The 15,622-nt window shown below is 34.0% G+C and overlaps 1 protein-coding gene across 2 annotated transcripts in view; it reads right to left on the reverse strand.

Annotated features, from left to right (window-relative positions):
• HOMER1 (homer scaffold protein 1) overlaps positions 1-15,622 on the reverse strand; it is a 130,773-nt gene that overhangs the window by 53,249 nt on the left and 61,902 nt on the right. For both annotated transcript variants that reach the window (XM_029942490.1, XM_029942489.1), the window contains one exon: positions 14,003-14,142. In XM_029942490.1, coding sequence (XP_029798350.1) covers positions 14,003-14,142 — 140 coding nt within the window. The remainder of the gene's footprint in view (positions 1-14,002; positions 14,143-15,622) is intronic.

Genomic DNA, 15,622 nt, shown 5'->3' on the forward strand with positions numbered 1-15,622 from the left:
GAGATCACAATTAACACCACAGAAATACAATTATAAGAGAATATTAAGAAAAGTTATATGCCAACAAACTGGGCAATAATGAAAAAATAGACCAATTCCTAAAAACATACAAATCACCAAACTGAAACAGAAGAAAGAGATTTGAACAGACCCATAACCAGCAAAATAAAACTGAATCAGTAATCAAAAATTTACCAACAAACAAAAGTTGAGGGCCACATGGCTCCCCTTTTCAAATTGTTTCAAAAAATAGAAACAAAAGGAAATTTTTCAAAATTCTACAAGCCAGCATTACCTTTCTTCCAAAACCAAAGAACCCACTAAAAACAAGTACAGGCCAATATCCCCAATGAACACAGCTGCAAAAATTATGAACAAGATAATAGCAAATAGAATCCAATGGTACATTAAAAGAATTATTCACCATGATAAAGTGGGATTTATTCCTGGGCTGCAGGCCTGATTCAATATTCACCAATCAATCAATGTGATATACCACATTAATAATAGGATAAGAACTATAAGATCCTCTCAGTAGATGCAGAAAAAGCATTTGACAAATACAGCATCCATTTTTAAAAATTATTTATTTATTTTTAAATTTACATCCAAGTGAGCATACAGTGCAACAATGATTTCAGTTTGCCCCTTACCCATCTAGCCCATCCCTCCTCCCACAACCCCTCCAGCAACCCTCTGTTTGTTCTCTATATTTAAGTCTCTTATGTTTTGTCCCCCTCCCTATTTTTATGTTATTTTTGCTTCCCTTTCCTTATGTTCATCTGTTTTATATCTTCAAGTCCTCTCTAAGTGAAGTCATATGATATTTGTCTTTCTCTGACTAATTTCGCTTAGCATAATACCCTCTAGTTCCATCCACAGCATCCATTCTTGATAAAAACCCTCAACAAAGTAGGGATAGAAGGAATATACCTCAACATCATGAAGGTCATATACAAAAAACCCACAGCTAATCTATCCTCAATAGAGGAAAACAGAGAGCTTTTCCCCTACAGTCAGGAAAAAAAGTGATGTCCTCTCTCACCATTACTATTTAACATAGTAATGGAAGTCTTAGCCTCAGAAATAAAAGGCATCCGAACTGGCAAGGACAACGTCAAACTTTAACTATCTACAGACAACATGACATTCCATGTAGGAAACCTGAAGGACTCCACCAAAAAAATTGCTAGAACTAACACATCAAGTCAGCAAAGTCACAGGATATAAAATCAATGTACAAAAATCTGTTGGATTTCTAAACACTAACAATGAAGCAGCAGGGAAAGAAATCAAGGAATTGATCCCATTTACAACTGCACTGAAAGCCATTCGATACCTGGGAAAAAACCTAACCAAAGAGGTAAAAGAGCTGAACTCTGAAAACTATATAACACTTACGAAAGAAATTGAAGATGACACAAGGAAATGGAAAAAAATTCTATGCTCATGGATTAGAAGAACAAGCACTGTTAAAATGTCTATACTATCCAAAGCAATCTACACATTTAATGCAATCCCTACTAAATAAAATACCACCATCATTTTGCACAGAGCCAGAACAAACAATCCTAAAATTTGTATGGAATCCCAAAAGATCTCGAATGTCCAAAACAATGCTGAAAAAGCAAAGCAAAGCTGTGATCATCAAGACAGTATGGTACTACCACGAAACAGACAGATCAATAGAACAGAATAGAAAACCTAAAAATGGACTCACAACTATATGGTCAAATCATCTTTGATAAAGCAGGAAAGAATATTCAATGGAAAAAAGGCGGTCTCTTCAACAAATGGTGTTGGGGAAACTGGACAACATTCAAAAGAATGAAACTGGACAAGATTCTTACACCATACACAAAAATAAGTTCAAAATGGGTTAAAGATTTAAATGTGAGATAGGAAACCATCAAAATCCTAGAGAAGAACACAGGTAGTAACATCTTTGACCTCTCAGACAAGTCGTCACAGGCAAAGGATACAAAAGCCAAAATGAACTACTGGTATTTCAAGATAAAATAAAATGTTCTGCATGGTGAAGAAAACAATCAACAAAACTAAAAGGCAGGCTGCAGAATGGGAGACAGTATCTGCAAATGACACACCTGATAAAGGGTTAATATCCAAAATCCATAAAGAATTTCTCAAACTCAACACTCAAAAAACAAATTATCCAGTTAAAAAAATGAGAAGACATGAACAGCTATTTTTCTTCCTCTTCTTCTTCTTAATGTTTATTTATTTTTGAGAGAGAGAGAGAGAGAGAGAGAGAGAGAGAGAGAGAGAGAGAGAGAGAAGGAGAGAGGCAGAGAGAGAGGGAGACACAAAATCTGAAGCAGGCTGCAGGCTTTGAGCTGTCAGCACACAGCTTGATGTGGGGCTCAAACCCATGAACCATGAGATAATGACCTGAGCTGAAGACAGACGCTACTGACCACCAAAGCACCAGGACATTTTTTTTCATGTTTATTAATTTTTGAGACAAAGGGAGACAGAGCACGAGTGGGGGAGGGGCAGAGAAAGGGAGACACAGAACCCAAAGCTGGCTCCAAGCCTGAGCTGTGAGCACAGAGCCTGACGTGGTGCTCAAACTCATGAACCATGAGATCATGACCTGAACTGAAGTCGAATGCTCAACTGACTGAGGCACTCCAACATTTTTCTCTTTTAAAAAAATGTTTATTTATTGATTTTGAGAGATAGAACATGCACACGAGTAGGGGAGGGACAGGGAGAGAGGGAGCGAGAGGATCCAAGCAGGCTCCATGCTGTCAGCACAGAGCTGATGTAGGACTCAATCTCATGAACCATGAGATCATGGCAAGACTGAGAGTCAGAGGCTTAACCAACTGAGCCAGGAGCCCCAGTAGACACTTTTCCAAAGAAGATGTCCAGATGGCTAACAGCCACATGAAAAGTAGCTCAACATTACTAATCATCAGTGAAATGCAAATAAAAACTACAATGAAACACCACTTCACCTGTCAGAATGGTTAAAATTAACAACACAAGAAACAAAAGGTGTTGGCAAGGATGTGGAGAAAAGGGAACCCTCTTGCACTGTTGGTGGGAAGGCAAACTGGTGCAGCCACTCTGGAAAACAGTATGGAGGTTCCTCAAAAAGTTAAAAATAGAACTATTAGGTATTTACCTGAAGGATACAAAAGTACAGATTCTAAAGGGTACATGCATCCAGATGTTTATAGAAGCATTATCAACAATAGCCAAACTTTGAAGAGAGCCCAAATGTCCACTGATGGATGAATGGATAAAGAAGATGTGGTATAAATGTACAATGGACTATTACCCAGCCATCAAAAAGAATGAAATCTTGCCATTTGCAATGATGCGGATGGAGCTAGAGTATATTACGCTAAACAAAGTAAGTCTGTCAGAGAATGACAAATACCAAATGATTTCACTCATTCGTGTGCAATTTAAGAAACAAAACAGATGAACATATGGGACGGGGATAAAAAAGAAAAAAGAGAGCTAAAAACAAACCATAGGAGAATCTTTTTTTTAAATGTTTATTTATTTTTGAGAGACAGAGAGACAGAGCGTGAGCAGGGGAAGGGCAGAGAGAGAGGGAGACACAGAATCGGAAGCAGGCTCCAGGCTCTTGAGCTGTCAGCACAGAGCCCATCGTGGGGCTCGAACTTATGAACCGCGAGATCATGACGTGAGCCAAAGTCAGCCACTTAACCAACTGAGCCACCAGGCGCCCCACTATAAGAGAATCTTAAAAATAGAAAGCTGAGGGTTGATGGAGGGAGGTGGGTGGGGTATGGGCTAGAATGGGTGATAGGTATTAAGGAAGGCACTTGTTATGATAAGCACTGGGTGTTATATGTAAGTGATGAATCACTGAATTCTATTCCTGAAACCAATATTGCATGATATGTTAACTGGAATTAAATAAAAATTTGACAAGAAAAATAAGAGAATCAATAAAACAAAAATAAATAAATAGGGCATATTTTTACTAATTATTTTAAATTAAAAAATCAGTGAAGAAAAAAGTCATTTAAAAATCAGATAAAGAAGTAAATGTACCCCTATTACCACCATCCATAAATGCTGCTCCATATACTTTGGAAAGACAAAAAGCTAGAAAACTGGAAGGTTTTATAGTTTTAAACAGGAAAAACTAAAGCCTAGTGATGTGCTTTAAAAAACATATTGATAGGAGCACCTGGGTGGCTGTCACTTAAGCTCTTGATTTCAGCTCAGGTCATGATCTTGACGTTCATGAGTTTGGGCCCCACATTGGGCTCTGCATTGACTGTATGGAGGCTGCTTGGGATTCTGTCTCTCCATCTCTCTCTGCCCCTCCCTAACTCACGCATGTTCGCTCATGCTCTATCTCAAAATAAATAAACTTAAAAAATATATTGAGTTTTATAAAATAATTCTACCTCTCAGTCAAGTTCTTTTATTCTTTAAAAGAAACTATCAATTACCTTTTAAGAAATAAACACAAAGAAAGCACATTGCTTTATTTGTCAAAGCATAGATTTCTAAAGGTACCAACTAAGGGGAAGAAATCACTAACCAATTAGAATATCAATTTTAAGAAAGTCAAAAAGCTAGGAATATAAAGAGCATCTATGAAAAATCCATAGCTATTGTCATACTTAGTGATAAAAGACTTAAAGCTTCCCCCCCACATGACTAACAAGACAAGGATGTCCACTCTTGTCCCTTATATTCAGCATGTACTGGAGGTTCTAGACAGGGAAATTAGTCACAAAAATGAAATAAAAGTTATCTAGATTGGAAAAGAAGAAATCTAATTATCTCTACTTGCAGATGACATGATTTTGTATATAGAACATCCTAAGGAAGTTACTAAGAACTATTAAAATCATGACTTTAGCAAGTTTATAGGACACAAGATCACCGAACAAAATTCACCTGTATTTCTATATATTAGCAATGAATAAGTGAAATTAAGAAAATAATTCCAATAACAGCATAAAAATAAAATATTTAGGAATACATATAAAAGAAACATAAAACTTACATTCTGAAAATTAAACAACACTACTGAAAGAAATTGCAAAGCTAAATAAATGGGAAAACATCCCATGTTCACTGATTGACTTGACATTAAGATGACCAATGAAATTGTTCTACAGATTCAAGGCAATTCCTATGAGAATTCCAATGTGCTTCTTTACAGAAATTCACAGGCTGATCCTAAAACTTATGTAAAAATTCTAGGGTCTCAGAATAGTTCAAACAATCTTGAAAAGGAAGAATAAAGTTGGAAGACCTAAATCCTCAATTTCAAAACATTACAAAGTTATAATTGTGAAGATTGTGGTACTGGCATAGGATAGACCAATCAGTGTGTTAGAATTCAGAGTTCAAAAATAAATGTACAGTCAACTGATTTTTGACAAAGATGCCAAAACAATTCAGTAAGAAAAGAATAATCTGTTCAACAAATAGCGCTGGGACAGCCAGATATTTACAGGCAAAAGAATGAAGTGGGGCCTCTATCTCACAATGCATGTATAAATTAATTCAAAAATTAACCTAAATGTAAGAAGTCAGACCGTAAAACTCTCAGAAGAAAACACATGTGTAAGTCTTCATGACCTTGGATTAGACAAAGGTTTCTGCTGGTGTATATAGTGGAGCTTTTGCAAAAACAGTTGGGCAGCTCCTCTAAAGGTTAAACAGCAAATTACCATATGACCCAACCATTCTACTTGTACAACATATGAGGAGAACTGAAAACATACATCCACACAAAAACCTGTAAACAAATATTCATAGTAGCATTATTCATAACAATGATGTAACTTTCAGAAAGTGAAAAGAACACAAATGTCTATCAACTAATGAGTGGATTAATAAAATGTAGTATAACCACACAATGGAATATTATCCAGCAATAAAAGGAAATGAAGTATTGATACATTCTACAATGCAGATGAACCTTGAAAAACGCATGCTCAGTAAAGAATTCGGTCACAAAAGACCGTCTATAGGATTCTATTGATACAGACTGTCCAAAACAGGCAACTTTACAGATCAAGAAAATCAGCGGTTACCTTGAATTGGGGAAAAGAAGGGGAGTGTGTGAAAGGCAAAAAGAAAGTAACTGCTAATGGGTACAGGGTTTTTGGGTAGGTGATGAAAATGTTTTAAAACTGATTATGGTATTAGCTGCACAACTCTATAAATATACTAAATAACCCCTGAATTATATATTTTAAATAGGTAAATGGCTTAGTATGTGAATTATACCTCAATAAAGTAGTTACTAAAATTATTGATGGTACTATTAATAGCTAAGTGGATCCTATTGGAATTAAAAAGGTAAACTGATTATTCTTTATATTAATATCTGTGTTGGCCCTGTCTAGTATATGGTATATTTTAGTTGGTAATGATCAAGATGTACCAACTTCTCTGTCATCTCAGTAATGGTAAAAACACGTTTATTTGCTCAACAAATTATTAATTATTTATTACATATATAAATGGCTTGAAACTCATGGGATGCCAATAAATACAAGTCAGTAAGACTTAGCAGAATTTAGCAAGTAATGTAATTATGTGTTGAACAATGACAAACATCCAGATAAAAAGGATCTTGAAATGTGACATAAAAAACAAACCTTCTTGGAGTTTAGTAGGAGTGCTGCCTCAACCAGGTTGGACCCTAATGATCAATGCCTTTGGAAACCTCTCTGTTCTAAACTAGCCATTAGCAAACACTGATGCTGCATATCTCTTCCCTGGATTTGCTTCCCCTTCTGTAAAATGATGTGGATAGACTAATATAAAGTTCCTTCTATCTCCAAAGTTCTAATATCAACGTTTAGACTTCAGTTTAGTCCAGTCATAAAAATTAACTCTATTGTTTGCACTGGATACATGGCCAAGTTAAACTGTCAAGATAAAAATAGCAATATGATGGAAAATAAATACAAGTAAAATGTGCACTTATTCCAACTGGTTGGTCATATTAACATTTTGTGTATCCTGTAAGGAAGGTGTAGTCCCTAGTGCATGACTACTTTCAATACATGTCAGTGTACTATCAGCTTATTTCCATGCGAAATGTGTTCTCTCAATCTTTACTTCTGTGAAATGTACATAGTACAATTCTCAATTTAAAAAAATCAATAATCCTGAAATTCACTTCTTTGAGTCAAACAGTAAGCGCTTGTGTTGACCTTGGTAAGAGATGAAATTTTTAAAAACACATTTTGGTTATAACTGGTTTTAAAAACAAAGAATACAAATACTGTCAAATTTCACAAAAAATACATCACTGAAACATTCTACAGTGCTTTTTAGATAAAAAAAATTATCAAAAGGATAAAAAATTATTCTATTACAATGAAAATGCATATGGTAGTATCTTCTACATTATTCAGGCACTTAAGAACATTGTTTACTAACACACTTTAAAAAATTTCTTTATACAAACTAGGAAATTTTGAAGAAAATTAGACTAAGTAAAACTCAAGACTTAAATTTGTTAAGAGTGACTACATTTCAAAGAATATAGCTAGTTTTATATTTTAGTTTCAAAGTTTCATGAACCCGTAGGTGCAACTTCAGCTGACTGAAGCCCTGTACCAAGGGTATTCAGTGCATGTACTCCATTTCTGTGAGGGAAACTGTTTTATTCATATTTATTGACTGTTTACTGTGCTAAGTACCAGGAATACAAATGGAAAAAAACACAATCCTTGCCCCAGGAGACACTGATAATTTCATGTTAACCTCCATATATTAAGTTAGGAGGTAACAGGGATTTAACAGAGGAGTACATGTAATTCAACATGAGGGCACGAGAGTTAATTTACTGGAGGCAGTGGTGCTAAAGCTTGAAGGATATGTAGGGGTTGACCAGCTGGTGGCTGAGTTAAAGGCAGAGGTAGGTGGGAGAAAATAAGGAGTGTGGGTACACAGCCATTGCAAAGAGAAGGAAGAACAGTCCAAAAACAAGGAAACAAAGCCTTGCGGATGAAAAACAGCATGGTTGCTTGGATCTATGTGGAGAACTACAAGAAATTTGGAGCAACGGCAACAAAAGAACAGGGCGATGAGGCTGGGAAGCCTCACCGGATGACCATGGAATGGTCTCTATATACCATGCCACTAGAACTGTGTGACTTTTGTGTTTGTGAGCGAACACCTGTCAGAGTAGAGGACACACCCCGGATTCATCTGCACATATATCCTCCCAAATATCTCCACTGAGAGTTTACAAGTTATTACAACGAATACTTCTAGCTAGAAATTGCTTAAAGTCCTTACCTTGAGTAAATCACAAAGTTTCCTTTGGAAAGTCTAGACTAGAAACCAGATGGGCCATCTAGTCCCATCCCTCTGTGTGACCTTATTTTTTAAAAACTTTATTATCTTCAGATGAACTTTGCACACTTCACTTTACTACAGACCTCACCATTTCTTACACACCATAACTGTCACACATTTATATAGCTTGTTTGACCTCTGCCTCTGTTCACATCTTGATCTTATCCCTTACTTCTCTAATGAGAGGAAAAAGGGCAAGTCAAATTCAAAGGAGGAACATTTTCCTCTAAGTCCTAGATCAGAACTATCCATATCACATACCTCCCTTCCAAGAGAATCTCCACTATGGTCTTTTAAAGTGGAAATGAAACAACAAAAGGAATTTTAAAAGCCCTCTACAGGGAAGAGATCATAATTAACCTAGGATCAATCTGTCCCACTGTGAATGACCACACCTCCAACTCCAGCTAGGTACTTGGAAAACAGAAGCTGACGATCACTGGGACGGACTGGTGAACATTCTTTCCCATCAATGACACTGGCAGGGCAGAGAGGGAGAAGGAGAAGGGACTAATCCCTAATGGGGGTGAGTTAGTAATGTCTTTGTCTCATATGAATAGTAATTTTCTTAAAGAACCTATGTTAAGTGTTAACACCTGAAAAAATGCTTCAGCAAATTTTTACATTTTCTTCAAAATATTTTAGAAGATGTTAGAAGAGAATAAAGATTAGTTCTCCCAAAAATGCAAAGTAGGAAATTTAAGTACACTTACTTAGAAAGCTAATAAAGTAAACATTCCTGGTCACTAAACTCTTTTTTTTTTTTTTTTATTGAATCTTATTCAAAAATACATACATTGTTTCTCACTTTTCAGAAAATGTAAATTGTGTATAATACCAAATTACTGCAGCACCTCTTATAAAATGATATCTGTTCACAATTACAGTAAAGGAAATTCTGATATTTCTAAATTGTTGAGTTACAATCTTTCATAATCTTAGACTTCAAATTAATTTTTAAAAAACCTAATCTAACTTTTGAGGTTCCATTATGGCAAAAATGTCATTTCTAACTCTACCTATAAGGGAAATCCTACAACTTAAATTTTTCACTGATATTTATATTCATGATAAAGCACTTCTCGGGAACTCAACCCAGTTTGACACACAAAACCTCATCCAAACAAGAGTAAGTCACAGAAATTATATCTATTTCAGTTCCTAACTATAAACCTTGTGAATTTTGCCTATCATCCATAAAAGTAAAAGACAGAAGGCACAGCTATGGAGAGTATAGGACCAAGAACTCTTCACAGTCATTCACTTTTTTCTTATTTCTATCACCTTTCAAGTAAGTACAAACTATATTTGACTCAAGATACAGCAAATCTTAAAATTTTTAACATATAACTAAAACGGAGTGTAAAATTTCCTATGAAATTTAGTTTTTGAAACTGTACAAGAACCCTCATCAGTTTTAAATTAGTAGTAGCTTTCTGAAACTCTGATAATGGATGAATTAATCTATTAAACAGAAATGAAATGAACCCATCCAGATTCCATAAATTTGAGTAAAATTATAGTTATACTGATCTAAAGCAAAATCAATATACTAAAGAGTAGCATTTCTGCATATATCCTTTAATGAATATCTGTTGGAAACAAAATCTCTTTAACAGAAGAAGATACACGCAGTACCCCCAAAACATAGTTCTAGCAGCACCGTAAGAATATATTACCTAAACATTAAAAGAATGTAAATATAATCAGTGCTTAAAAGAACCCTTTTTCCATTAAGACAACCAAAATGTTATTAAAATTTGCCGCTATGAAAATAGCTTCATGAACTACTAATGCCTATGTATCTGTTCTGGACTCTGAAAACTATGGTAACAGCACTTATTTATCAACATATTCCTGTATATTTGGGAGCATAAATTTACAATGAACAAAATAAAAAGTTTTAGTTTTCAGTATTATGTTCTAACACTAGATTATTAATAAAATTAACTATTTCCAAGAGAATTTTAAGTAGCTTTAAATCTTAAAAGAACAAATCCTAGATTTTCTTTTTATTAAGAGCTAACAAGTAAATTACAGGATTCTACATAGTTGATGCTATGAAGAAACAAGAACTCCCTGGAACAAGAAAACAAAACCTTCACCATTTATATACGCTGGCCTATTGGCATATAGCTACTTTATGTAGTATATAGCCAATCCAAGACTAAGGTCTCAAAGAATGCCCTGAACCCTTCAGTGGGTCAGTCCCAAAATGAATTTTATCATTTAGGTTAAAAAACATTTTAAGAAAATACAGCAATTTAGATAAAATGTAATGCCATTTCTTCAAAGAAATTACTATTTTTATCCTCACAAACTCCCTCTTTTACATACCCTAAACTTTAAAAAAGCATTTAAATAAGTGTAATATAAATGTATTAATTTATTGAAACTTAGAATGTTTTTGCATAGTTTATGGCAAGGGCATAAAACAGTACTTTAACACGGACTAAGGAGTATTGAACAGCCCATACATTTCAAAATTTAGTTCAGCAGTATAATTACAAATCAAGGAAAAGAGTAAATAATTCAAGGTAACTTGATAATGCCACTGAATTGGTGAATATAAAAAGCTGTACTACCTTTGTAAATAAGTTTTTAAAAAGGTAAAAAGTAGTTTTAAAAAAAGTATTTGTGGATTAAATTATGTGGGAGACATGTCTTAAAAATAATATAAAAGTGGAAGAGTGAGCCTGGACAGAAATGAAGTATAGATTAGCCATTTTGTCATAACTGTTGAAGCTGGGTGATGTATTCATGGGTGTTCATTCCAGTTTTCTTTCATATATATTTGAAAATGTGTATAAGTTTAAAGAGGAATAAAAAAAAATCTTGCTTCTCTCTTTAAAGGTAGTACTTCTAAAAAGTACATAAAACTTACAGAGAATAAAGATCCAACTATATCAACATTACTAAAATTTTCAGGACCAGATGAAAATCAGAGCTTTCTTTTGGTGTATTAATTAATGAATTCAGGAGATATAGGCATACGGTTTGAATTTTAAGAGCACAAATCGGCTTGCTAAGTGCTATTACACCATCAACTCTTAATTAACTTGACTGACTAGATCACTGTTCGCCATATCCTTCCATTACAAATGACAACAGATAGACAGACATTCGAGTGATTTTGTAGGAATAAAATGGCAGAACAGAGAAATGCTGGCAAAATATACTTTTTTTGTTCATTCTTTTCTCTTGAATTAAGTACTAAGAAAGAAAGACAAATTAGTCTAAATTAAGCCTTAACAACATAGACTTAATGGTCTTTGCCATTGGGAAAAAAAAGTGTTCCAAGTTAAAACACAAGTTTCAGATTTAAGTAAAAATTAATATTCTTCCTGTTTCTAATTCATGAAACACTGATCCTATGTCTACAGAGTTCTCCTTGGACAGGAAGTTATTAACTTCCTGACACAACAATGCACATATGATGGGAATGCAGCTAAAATACATTGTTAACTGGCTGTACCGACTGGGGTCAAAAGGTGAGCCATACTGCTACTGAACAAAGTGACCTAGCACGACTCACTTAACCTCTGTGATTCAGTCTCCTCATGTGCCAAAGGAACACATTTTCAAAATATGACGTTTTACACCATAATCCAACACACACATAAATCTGTATATTACTGAAATACAGTTTATACTTTTAACATGAATTTTACTCTGATGTTTCCTATTTTATTATGTTTCATTTTTCAGAATGGCACAAATAAACTAGACTGATTTCAAACTACCAGTATGGAAGATCCTGGATTATATCTTCCTTAAGGTCTCTTCCGTTATTTTGGGATTCTAACACTGGCTATAAAACATTCAGTTTTCTACTTCAGGTGGAAATCAAACCTGTTCAAAAGGTAAGCCTTCAAATATCTTATAAACTAAAGTATATATAAAATACTCTAACAGGAGAACTATAAGATTGTACAATACCTTTAACATAATTAAAAGCTTAAAATGACCTTTTAAGTTTTTTTTAGAACTCAAATATCTCCATGGCTAATCTACAGATTCTACCAGTCAAAGAAGCTGTATCTTCAAATCAAAGTAAATAACTCCTATTAGACTCCCAGGAACAGAGAAAATCAATACATGACTAATTCCAGTTAGTAACTCCAAATACAGAAGATTACCAAACCACAAACGTTCTAAGAATTTTAGGTGTATCAAGTAAACCAGATATTGTTTTTTACAATTGTTAAATATGAAAGTTCTTATTTCCAATAGCTACAGTATTCAATGCACATGGTTCATTTAAGTGTTAGCCAAAGAAATCAAGTTCGTAATTATATGCAGTGCATTTAATTCTTTAAAATGGGTATGCTAAATTTAATAGGAATAAAATTTTCCTTCCCTCAACCTTAATTTTTTTAAACTACATATTTATCACATTGTTCTTTAATTACATATTCAAAAAAGTGTATATTTTATAAAATAATTTGAACATATAGTCTTCAGGGGAGCTAAAAAATTTTCATGTCTTCGGTCATTTTTGTAGCAACAGAAAAGAGAATATGCTTACACTGCAATAGTTGAAACATGATCTCCATGATAATTCTAAGATGTCTACCGTTTTATGCAAAATTATTAGTATTATTAGGAACAAAATTGGAATACCTCGAAGTCAAATAGTTTTCCTCACAGATTCTTAAAAAAACCTGTAACTAATCTCTTCTTCAACCTGACCATGAGATCTCTCAGTGTTTGTCTCTGATTATGTGTAATCTATGCTGCCCCTAATATTTAACAAATGCAACCGAAATTAGAATTCTCATGAGAGTTTTGATTATATCACTTCACAATTTTTCTGAATATGCTAAAGAATTTGATTTTTTAAAAAGTGTTCTTCAAAAGTAAATTGTTTTCCTATGTTGTATATCTCTTAATTTTATTTAAAATTACCTAGTCAAAAGTTGCTAAAGAAGGATAAAAATTAACTTTAAGACAATGACTAATAGGTTTTTGTTCATATTTGCAATGCTGCAATTCCAGAAACCTCCCTACATCCTAAAAATACTACAGAATGGCAAATAATGAATGTAATTGGTTTAGAACACACTTAAGATACACTGTATCTTTTTCAAGTATCAATTTCTTTTAAAATTCGGATGTGAAGATTCATCTTGTTCCTTGGTATACAAAACCTAAATCTGACATTAACATTAACAGAAGTTACAATAACTTGTTTCCTTTCTGTGAAATCATATGGTGAGATCACCTCTAAGAGTAAGGTAAAGGGTAATTTCAGAGTAGGAAGCCTGTTTTTAAAAAGTGTATAAACTCAAGAACACAGATGAAAGTGGAAATCAGGTTAACGAAGGGGCCTTTTACGGGCTGTGTTAAAAAAAATAAGTAGAAGAGATTTACAGTAAGATACTGTTTCACTGAAAAGTGATTTGTGCTGCATGCAGTTAACTCAGTAGCCCTTTTGCTACATCAAGGAAATGTTCATTCCAGTCCACCTAGCCATCCGTAAACTATAAATTATTAGAAACCTTCCTGAGGTTAACAGAAACAGTTTAAAAAAAAAAAAAGACTGACCTGGAATTTTCACTCAGGGTAGTAACTTTGCATGATTTATCTGAAACCAAGTAAGTTTCCATATTTACACATTTACTTAATCATGATGGTTGAATTGAATCTGTACCTATGTGAAAATGGCAATGCATTCTGAGTTGGTTCAGCCCTTGGTTCTGAGTTCTGTGTCACGTCAGGTGCTCTTTCATCATCTGTTCCATTGATACTTTCTGGTGTTAAAGGAGACTGAAGATCCCCGCCTGCTGATTCCTTTAAAAAAAGGGAGGTAGGGGATAAAAGTGTTATGCTTTTGTTAAAATACACAAGATTATCTTCAAGTTAAGAGTGACCCTGATGTATGCTTACTTACAAACCATATTTTCATTGAAATTTGAGTCAAAGATTTAAAAAATAAAATTTAAAGGTGAAATAATTTCTTAAAGCAGATCAACTCATAGAACTATCTGAAACAATACAATTTAGAAATGTGAAGATACAATTCAGAAATAGTGTCAAAGAACTGAAAAACTTGTGGGTTTATATAAGCAACTAACTGACTGGAAGAAAAGATATTCAAAGAATTACTTTAAAAAGGAAGATAGCACAAAAATGGAAGAAAATGTGGTTTTACTTGGGGAAGTAGGAAGGCAAAAGGAAGAAAAATCTTCAAGTTGAAATTTTTTTTATCTGCCCTACTCTTTAATTCCACAGTTATCTGTGAAAGCAGCCAGAAATCTCTCCATAACTTACACAAAGTGAGGGTATTTCAGCTTTTCCTGCCTGTTATTCATAATGGAATTATTTTTCTTCACAAAATTTCCTGCCTTATTTCTACTTTTAATTTAGATTTTTCTATCGAGGCAAATTTAATTTATTCTTCTGGAAAATAAGTGGACTTTAAAATGCAGCTCAAATCAACACCTATTACTGTAACTCCATCCTGAGATTACCTAAATTTGCTATCAGAGATCAGTAGATATCAGAATGAGGGCACATTGGATAAACCTGTTAGCCAGGGGTGATCTTTGCACGGGATCATTAAAGTGCAGCTTTGTGGCCCTTTGGGATCTCTGGGCACTAAAACTTCATAACTGAAACATTAGGCTATGCTAGCAAAGAAAATGAAAATCTCAGTGTCCCACAAGAGAGTGGGCTGGTATGGTCACAATCTGCCAACTTGAAAGAATACAGGCTTTCTTCAAATAAAAACAAGACAGGCACCTGTGTGGCTTATTTCTAGAGCATATGACTCCTTCTCGAGTCTACCCACTTTGACAGTAAAGTTTACTTAAAAAAAAAAAAAGAAAAAGAAAAATATGTCTAATACAGGAAAATGCTTAGAATTAGGAGATATCCAGATTATGATAATCTGTATACTTTACATAAAAATATTGCAAAATGCTAGGAAGAAATATAGAAAATATTACTGTGGTGAGGGTAACTTTCTTTTGGGGGCTTCTGGTTTTAAATTGTATATATTTTATTTCATATGTAAATATTTTAACTAATTATACCATACTGCTATTAATTATATAAGCTTATTAAAGGTCAAAAGGCTACTTTCTTGATTCTACCTTATCACTTAACTATTTTTCAATTACTTATTTATTTTTATGTTTATTTATTTTTGAAAGAGACAGAAACAGAGCACAAACAGGGGAGGGGCCGAGAGAGAGGAGGAGACACAGAACCTAACAGGTTCCAGGTTTTAAGCTGTCAGCCCAGAGCGCAACACAGAGCTGGAACTTGG

The sequence above is a fragment of the Suricata suricatta genome, chromosome 6, assembly GCF_006229205.1.
Source record: "Suricata suricatta isolate VVHF042 chromosome 6, meerkat_22Aug2017_6uvM2_HiC, whole genome shotgun sequence".
NCBI lineage: Eukaryota > Metazoa > Chordata > Mammalia > Carnivora > Herpestidae > Suricata > Suricata suricatta.